Below are 9,677 nucleotides of genomic sequence, written 5' to 3'. Positions count from 1 at the left end.
AAACACTATATAAATATATATATAAGATTTTCTACATATATCCACATATATTTATATATGTATTTATATATAACTGTGTGGATGTATGTAGAAAACCTGAGAGACAGTTTGTACTTTTGAGGGATGAGGCAGGAAGGAAGGAGGAAAGAGAGGAAAGTTAGGAGTGTTCATCCAAGGATAGATGAGGGATGAACAGAGGAGTGATGATTGATGGGTGGGTGGGTGGGTGGGTGGAGGCGTGGCACCTCCTCCACGACTAACATTTCCCCCCNNNACTTCTCCACGACTAACATTTCCTCCACTTTCAGTTGTTAATCACTGCTGCTCCTCCGTCTCCTCCTCGGAGCAGACGTTACAGCTGAAGGGTCCTTCACCGGAGAGGAAGGTGTGCGCCCTCCTTCCTTCCTCGATTCCTTTCTTCCTTCCTTCCTTCTTTTCTACCATCCTCGCAGCCTTGTCTCTCCGTGACCCTCGTCGTCTGCGTGTCCGTAGGTAAACACGCACACGCATCGTCCGCGGCACTGCAGTGACGCGCCTCCAGGATCGTCTAACCTGGCGCGATGAGCCACTCCAAAAAAACAAAACAAAAAACGACTTAAATAAAGAGTTGAAGAGCCGTTAACTTGAAAAGTAAACTTTGTTTTTTATCTTTGAAACAGGGCGAATCGCTGGGTTTCGTCACAATTTACTGCCTTATTACAAACGATATATATCGCGATGAAAGAAACCGGTCCGTAGAACATTCGAAAAAGGAACACACATTCACACACAGTTTTAATTGATATAACACATCAAAATACAAACTGTACAATATGTGAAATTTAAACAAACAAAAGATGGTCAAAAGTATTGTGTTTACGTCACTAAATTTGCTTGAAAATGAAACATTTTGCCCCGATTTCTGTGAACGTCGTGAAATAAAAATTATATTAAACTCTGGGCGACGTGTTTTTACCACATTAACCAAGTTTCCATTATGGAGTAACCAAAAAATAAAATAAAATAGTTGAACATTGAGGAGTATGAGTGACCATCATCAATGAAAACATAGGCGATCTTTGTCAGTCGGTGGGCGTTGAATTTCGTCCTCCCTCCCTCCCTCCATGGGTCAGCGTGGGCGGCCCCGCGAAACACGACACCCCGCCAGAGGAAGGAGGGGGTCAGAGGGAGAGAGCAGCACGAAGTGAGTGGAAAAAGAAAAAGTCCGAGAGCCGGAGAAAGAAGAAAGAAAGAAAGAAAGACGAAGGCAGAGAGAAAGAGAGAGGGAAGAGTTGCGAGTTGTTTTTAACCCTGGAGAGATAGTGTCGGCGAGGAGGACGATGACGGTGACGGCGCTGGAGACGCTGATGTGGAGGAGGAATCGAGCAGGCGACGTCCTTACAACACACGGAATCAACATCCACTAGACTCGCCGCATTCCGTTGCTCCAGCTTCAACTTCAGCCACAACAGGAGCAGCAGAGAAGGAGAATCCGCTAAAACCTCCACCCTCCTTTTTTTTCGAACTCTTCTTCTCCGGTGTGCTGGAGCTCCGCCGCCTCCACCTCCAGACACTCGGGGCAACTTTTCTCGCCCGTGTTCAAACGCACAAACACTCCGGTCTAAACTTTTTCAAGCTACCGTTACGAGAAAAACTGCATGCATTGACGGTTTTATTTACTTTCAGTTGCTACGTTTGTCTCTAGCTTTTTTTTTAAGCCGAACATTTTAGTTTGAAAAGGGGCCGGTATATTTTTTTTTAACCGAGGCTCCAGTGAGAACAAACCCCGAAGAAGGGAGTGGGTGTCTCGGCTAACAAGGCTACAGCTAACTCCTCTCCAAAGTTCCAAGTCGACGCAGAAGAGGAGGGAAAAGTGAGACGAAATGAAAACCCCGGCAGATACGGGTAAGGTTGAAAACACACCACACACACACTTTATTTCACTTTCATCACATCGTATTCTTGTCTTTTATTTCCCCCCCGTTTCTTTGTAAGAACACAGTGGCAGCTAACAGGCTAACGCGCTAACAAACTACAGGGAAAGTGTGAGTGAATGATGGCGCTGTAGGGACTCCAGCAGAGTCCACTGTTGTTTCACGGTACACGGGGGGGAAAAACTGATAGCGCAGTCGTGTGAAATCACGCAAAATTAGCTTCTTTTTTTTCCTTCTTCCGTCTTTACGACTTCCGCTCAAAGTTCTTCGGCAGGTTCGGGGACCTACAGCCGGGGCCGTTTTTTTTTTACTTTTATTTTCCCGATTCTGAAGCCAGGGTCAGGGCCAGAGTGCGGTGACCATGACCTGTCTTTGGTTCTTTATGGCCCTCGTCGTATCCATTAGCTCGTTGTTTTGCACTTTTACAATATTTATGAAGTATTAGTGCATCTTATTTTTGCTACTGCGCAGCCGTGTACCTTAATGTCCGATATCTTCTGCATAAAACATGGATTTGATTTAAATCTCCAGCTTCAACTTCAGCCACAACAGGAGCAGCAGAGAAGGAGAATCCGCTAAAACCTCCACCCTCCTTTTTTTTCGAACTCTTCTTCTCCGGTGTGCTGGAGCTCCGCCGCCTCCACCTCCAGACACTCGGGGCAACTTTTCTCGCCCGTGTTCAAACGCACAAACACTCCGGTCTAAACTTTTTCAAGCTACCGTTACGAGAAAAACTGCATGCATTGACGGTTTTATTTACTTTCAGTTGCTACGTTTGTCTCTAGCTTTTTTTTAAGCCGAACATTTTAGTTTGAAAAGGGGCCGGAACATTTTTTTTTAACCGAGGCTCCAGTGAGAACAAACCCCGAAGAAGGGAGTGGGTGTCTCGGCTAACAAGGCTACAGCTAACTCCTCTCCAAAGTTCCAAGTCGACGCAGAAGAGGAGGGAAAAGTGAGACGAAATGAAAACCCCGGCAGATACGGGTAAGGTTGAAAACACACCACACACACACTTTATTTCACTTTCATCACATCGTATTCTTGTCTTTTATTTCCCCCCCGTTTCTTTGTAAGAACACAGTGGCAGCTAACAGGCTAACGCGCTAACAAACTACAGGGAAAGTGTGAGTGAATGATGGCGCTGTAGGGACTCCAGCAGAGTCCACTGTTGTTTCACGGTACACGGGGGGGAAAAACTGATAGCGCAGTCGTGTGAAATCACGCAAAATTAGCTTCTTTTTTTTCCTTCTTCCGTCTTTACGACTTCCGCTCAAAGTTCTTCGGCAGGTTCGGGGATCTACAGCCGGGGCCGTTTTTTTTTTACTTTTATTTTCCCGATTCTGAAGCCAGGGTCAGGGCCAGAGTGCGGTGACCATGACCTGTCTTTGGTTCTTTATGGCCCTCGTCGTATCCATTAGCTCGTTGTTTTGCACTTTTACAATATTTATGAAGTATTAGTGCATCTTATTTTTGCTACTGCGCAGCCGTGTACCTTAATGTCCGATATCTTCTGCATAAAACATGGATTTGATTTAAATCTGCGCCGGTTTTCACCTGAGTGAGAGGTCATAAAATGAAACATAATTAGTCAAAAATAGTAAGAGTTTGTCGAAACTTTGATAAGACAATACATTGATGAGGTAGTTCTCTCAACTAGTGTTTCTCAAATGGTGGGTTGTGACCCAAAGCTGTACATAAATAAGGTTGGTCACGATACACTGTTTGTGCCTTGAATTATTAAAATTGTTTTTAAAAAAGTTTAAATTCCTTATTTTCCTGATGGTTTTGAACTGACTTTGAACAAAAAGAAATTGATTTTATTTTTCTTTCAGCAGAGATAAAGGCAGAAGTTGAAACCCTTTCTATAAACCTGATACTATTCAAATATCTGAGGGCGACTAATTAATTACGAGGCTGTAATCTTCCCATCGAGCTGGTCAAACAGGCTTTCATTGAAAGTAAAATAATTTTAGGAGGAATTAGGTCAATTTGTTCAATCAAATGATAATTGTATTTACACCATGTCTTTTCAAGTGAATCTTAAACCCCGGCCTCTGATTAATGGTGCATTTTGATTGGTCAGGTTTCCATTCATCAGCTCATGGTCAGAGGCTGAGAGTGAAAGGTTGAAAGTGACTCACATGATTGGATCATTTCTTCACTGCTTTATTTATTTATTTATTTTTCTTTCATTTGATCACTCTGATGACAGAGTGGCCGTTGGCTCTGACTCTCCAGAGATTACACGCTCATTGCGTTGTTGTGTCAAAAGCCGATTTTGCTACCGGCGGAAGTGGATCAGGTGTGAACCTGTTTGTCCCTTTGACTGACACCTGAATCAGATCCAGTTTAAAGCGTCTCCACCCGGGGCCAGGCGTTCCTGTAACCCAAACGCTACTGCTTTTTTTTTTTGAAATTCTGTGCATTTTTTCCAGGATGTTTTGTCAAAATGATTGTGATTTTCCCTCCATGGCTTGGCTTGTGATTGGACTTCTATTGTGCATTTAAACTCAGTTTAGTCAGGAGTGTTGTGTGGTAATGGTGGGCAGGCGCAGCTCCAGTTCCCATAATGGATGTTTTTTAAAGCGGGGAGCGCCACACACCGCAGCACAACGTCATAATTAGAAATATGGCTGCTGGATCCGCACGCTGCCTCCGATGGCTTTTTCATAGCAGAGCCGTAAACGTGAAACACCAGAAACCGTTGCACAGTGGGAGCTTTTGTCGAGGTCTCTGCAGCGAAATAACCTTAAATGAGATGATGGGATTTAATTGCGAGAGTCTTGTTGGGTTTTACAGGAGCGCCTGTGGGTTTAGCTGCTAACGCCGAGCTGCAGCACATCAGAACTGAGCTCAAAGGTGCTCGACGGAAACCGACACGCCGCTGAGATCCACCTTAGATCATCAAACATAGTCCAACATTTCAAGTACAAATTAACCTGACGTCGTTGTTCTTCGTCGGTCAGTGGGCGTTGAATATCCCCCCCCTCCTCCTCCCTCCTCCCTGCCTCCCATTGTGGGTCAGGATTTATGCCCAGGTTACAGGACGTTACACTCCAGCTACACTACCTCTTTGTTTGTGTGTGTCCCATGAAGCCTGTTGTACACACTCTCTGTGTGTGTGTGTGTGTGTGTTAGAGTATATGTGGGTCAAACTGCCCTCTCTTCCTATCAGGAAGTCAGCAGTCTGGCCCCACCAACCCCAATTTTCCACTCGTGTTGCTCCTTATATCAACAGCGCACCACATGCAAGACGTCACCCAGCTGTAGACGGAGGCGTCCAGCGCACCAGGAGTGTGTGTGTGAGAGTGTGTGTGTGTGTGTGTGTTTGAGGCAGTGAAAGGAGCCATACATGAGCAATTAGCTGGTGTGAAGTCTGCTGGGCTGCTGTTTATGACCTGGACTGTATTTAAATGTTTGTAAGTGTAAGTGGATGCTCCCATGTGTGTGTGTGTGTGTGTGTGTGTCAGCCCATATGTCTGTCAGTGGGCCGCTCTACCTGACACCGATGTGGTCACAACAAAGAGACTGTTTGACTTTTACCAGCCCAGGCCAAATTGCCCTTGAGGAAGACCATTTGTCTGTGGGCAGTGGCCGTAATTACAGACGGAGTCGACCGACTGGTCAGTCAGAGGCTAACGAAGCAACGCCGCGTTTAATATAAAGAAGAAGAAGTAGAACCTGCGCCGGTTTTCACCTGAGTGAGAGGTCATAAAATGAAACATAATTAGTCAAAAATAGTAAGAGTTTGTCAAAACTTTGATAAGACAATACAACGATGAGTTAGTTCTCTCAACTAGTGTTTCTCAAATGGTGGGTTGTGACCCAAAGCTGTACGTAAATAAGGTTAGTCACGATACACTGTTTGTGCCTTGAATTATTGAAATAGTTTTTAAAAAAAGTTTAAATTCCTTATTTTCCTGATGGTTTGGAACTGACTTTGAACAAAAAACAATTTATATGATTTTATTTTTCTTTCAGCAGAGATAAAGGCAGAAGTTGAAACCCTTTCTATAAACCTGATACTATTCAAATATCTGAGGGCGACTAATTAATTACGAGGCTGTAATCTTCCCATCGAGCTGGTCAAACAGGCTTTCATTGAAAGTAAAATAATTTTAGGAGGAATTAGGTCAATTTGTTCAATCAAATGATAATTGTATTTACACCATGTCTTTTCAAGTGAATCTTAAACCCCGGCCTCTGATTAATGGTGCATTTTGATTGGTCAGGTTTCCATTCATCAGAGAAGAAGAAGAAGGGAAAAAAAATCATCTCTATAGTTTCCTTCTGGGGATGGACTGTGTTGTCTGTTGTCTTTCTGTCTGTGGTCATTTTACCACAGACAGGAGACACAATTACAGCAGCTGAGGCCAAGTTGTTTGTCTCCGGGGAAAGTTGGAGGAGAGTTGTTGTACAGTGATGTGGTTTTTATCAGTCACCGTCTGTGAAGACGCTACAAAGGTCACCTTCAACTGCTGCCATCCTACTGTTGTTGTTGTTGTTGTTGTTGTTGTTGTTGTTGTTGTTTCATGTGTGTGTGTGAGACCAAAAGACACAGTTCAAAAAAGTAGGACCAGAACCAAAACAAAGAGCGTTTGCACCACAGGCATCAATCGATGGGTGTGTTCACACTTGTCTCGTTTTCCGCTTTGGTGGAAACCAAAGGAAGTGAGTACGAGAAGTTGGTTTCACTTGTACAAAGTGGTCTCCGTGGCCTAAACGTCTGAACAACGACAACAGCAACAGTGGTGCCGTCTGCTGATTGGACCCACACTGGCAGCAAGTGAACGTGATGGTTTTGAATTGATCCTGACAGCGTCTTGTAGAACGTATGGAACCGCCATGACAGTCTGACACCAGCAGGGCCGCAGACCTGAGGTTGAAGACTCAACTGAGGCGTGTTGGCGTTGATGATGATGGAGAGTTGCATCAGCGCGTGTAAATAACCATGTAGTTGAGATACAGTATCACGACACAGGGGCAACAATACGATATATATATATTGATGTACAATTACATTCTTACTGTGTTTCTCTTTTCGTTGAGTATTTATGGACCAGTCTCAGAGTTCTGGTCCTGGTCCTGATAGTTCTGAGGAATGTGATTTTTTTTTTCCTCCCACCGTGTACATTTGGTGACTGATCAGGTCAACGCAAGGTTTGACCTGATCACATTCCTGATTACCACCGTGCCGGGTCTGGACAAGTAGAGTCTGGAAAACAGTGCGTCTGACGGACGTCAGCATTTCTCTGGTGTGTTGTCGAAGCCCGGCCCGGGGTCAGCGCAGCAGCGGCAGCAGCAGTCGCTCTGGGCGTCACTGCTGCCGCTTTTCCTGGAAGTGTGTGTGTGTGTGCGTTTGTGACCTGTACACACACACACACACAGGTAGACAACAGGGAGCACCAGCCCGGGCCATGCCAGGGGCCTCCGGCTCAGGAAGGCCTCACAGACCCTATGTTGATCAACATCAACCAGGACTGGAGCTGCAGAGAGATTTATTTCCTCGGCTCTGGCAGGATTGGAACTACCTTCTAATAATAAAAAAAAAAAAAAAAAAGTCCTGCGCTCGTACTTTTCCTTCTCCGTCTTCTCTGGTGAAACATAGTGGAAAAAGGGAATCCTGACAAAATATCTTTTCTAAAAAAAAAAAAAACAGATCTAGTTTAACCACACTGTGGGTATTTTCTGTACCAGGCAGGGGAGGGGAAGGGGGGGGATGGGGGGGGGTGTGATTCTGTAATAACATGAAACTGACCCTTCAGGCCACAACTGTTGTCTGTGTTTTTGACACCTGTGATGGATGTCCTCCTGATGAATCCTCTCCTCGTCTTTATGGGACTTTGACTCTGGCAGCCAGTGGACGCCTGTAGATTTAGTTTCACAAATGTCTTATGTAATGAAAGTTTTCAGTCCTATGTGGTTGAAACATGAAGTTTTTAGGGCTGATGTTTAGGAGGAGAAATCCTATCTCCACGAGCCTGGTGTTCCACAGAGACAGAAGCTCTGGTTCTGGCCTCAACGTTGATGGTCCACATTGATGGATGAAGTTTAGCTGTGGTGCCACGTTGTCTGTGTTTGTACCAGAGCTGCTGCTGTGGATGTCTGAGGGCACGTTGAAGTGTTTCAGAGCTGAAAAGTTTTTTTGCGATATCACACCTATTCTGCACCTATTGATGCTGAGATTCTCTGTAGGAGAGACAAGACTGGACAGGATCAGGAATGAGGTCATTAGAGGGACAACACAGACAGGAAGGTCTGGAGAAAAAGACAGAGAAGCCAGATTGAGATGGTTTGGACATGTCCAGAGGAGGGACAGTGGATACATTGGTAGAAGAATGTTAGAGATGGAGCTTCCAGGTAGGAGAAAGAGAGGAAGGTCAAAGAGGAGATATATGGATGCAGTGAGGGAGGACATGCAGATAGTTGGAGTCAGAGTAGAAGATACAGAGAACAGGGAGAGATAGAAAACAATGATTTGCTGTCGCAACTCCTGAAAAAAAGGGAGAAAGGTAAAAGAAGAAGAAGAAGAAGAAGCACCTATTCTGCTCTGAGGTCATCGTGTTTGTCATCGTGTCGTTTCTGCTGCGACAAAGTCCGTTATTAGCTTTAAAGATCCAACCTGCGGCGTAATTGTTGCTTCCCCAATTGAGGGCGTTGTTTGCAGAGTATCTGAAGTATTTGCGACGGAGTGACTCTGCGTTGGCTGCGTGACAGTGGACCTGCAGGAAGGCAGATGAAAGAGCAAAGCAGTTCAAGTGGAACCAACATCTCGCTCCACTGAGCAGATAAGAAAAGCTTCTGCTGCAGGACAGATATCTGTGAAGCACCTGACGAGGCTTTGTATTTACAGCTGCAGGCCACACACACACACACACACACACACACACACACACACACCAGGAACCCACTTCAACTGAGCCGCAGATTATATTCTCATACCACTGTACACCAGTAGGGGGCTTGAACCGAGGGTCGCTGCAGCATCGTTGTTTTTGTGTGTTGGGACTTTTAAAAAAGTTGACATTTTACTGCACTAATTTGACTTTGTTTGAGACGCTAGTGCTTATCTTGGTGTTTTATTTTTACATAAGATGTAAAGACGAGGTGTAGGTGGAGGGTGGGGGGGGTGAGGGGGGGGGGAGGTGGAGGGCGGTGCTGTGGCTGCAGCTGTTTTGACTCGAGTCACTCAGACTGACGGTGGTGGTGTGCAGAGTCCTGCCGTGTTATGGCTGCAGCCTCTGGTTCGTGGAGAAGATTTGTGAGAACCTGTGGAGGGATGACAGATGTTAGTCGTCACCAACAGGGGGGGCTAACTCGTGTAACCTCTGCAGAAATGTTGGAATCATGGAAAAAAGTTGCTGTAACCAAGTTGTTGCCAGAGCAGAAAATATCCACCCGATGCTATATCTGTGCTGAAGCTAAAGTAGCAGTTAGGGATCGCAGTTAGGGATCGCCTGCCAGTTTATGTCCTGGCAGTAAAAAAAAAAACCCTGCAGTTTGTGGCAACTTTTTTTTTTTAAAGAAATGGTAGCATTCAAACTGACAAATTGACTGTGACGCCCCCTGGCAGCAGGTCACAACCTCAGTCAAACTCTACATTTAGAAAATCTTTGTCAAATAATGTTTAAAAAAAAGACCTCCTTAAAGGGGCCACCTGACTGTTTTGTGGTCTTCTGGACCCTGGTTGATCCAACCCAGACCCTGAACACTTGTTGGCGCTCCACGTGCGTTTTAACCCCCGTCACTGCTGGTCTGAAAATC

At 45.2% G+C, this 9,677-nt stretch overlaps 1 protein-coding gene across 1 annotated transcript in view; it reads left to right on the top strand.

The window, feature by feature from the left end:
* The first annotated feature begins 2,465 nt into the window (after positions 1-2,465).
* Positions 2,466-9,677, top strand: part of erf (Ets2 repressor factor) — a 38,368-nt gene continuing 31,156 nt past the window's right edge. Inside the window, exon 1 of the mRNA XM_017041101.2 lies at positions 2,466-2,897. Within this exon, the coding sequence (XP_016896590.1) occupies positions 2,876-2,897 (22 nt within the window). The 5' untranslated portion in view covers positions 2,466-2,875. The remainder of the gene's footprint in view (positions 2,898-9,677) is intronic.

The sequence above is a fragment of the Cynoglossus semilaevis genome, chromosome 18 (assembly GCF_000523025.1).
Source record: "Cynoglossus semilaevis isolate Cse_v1.0 chromosome 18, Cse_v1.0, whole genome shotgun sequence".
NCBI classification, from domain to species: domain Eukaryota; kingdom Metazoa; phylum Chordata; class Actinopteri; order Pleuronectiformes; family Cynoglossidae; genus Cynoglossus; species Cynoglossus semilaevis.
Note: the sequence above shows the minus strand (reverse complement) of the source record. Positions and strands in the feature narration are given on the sequence as shown.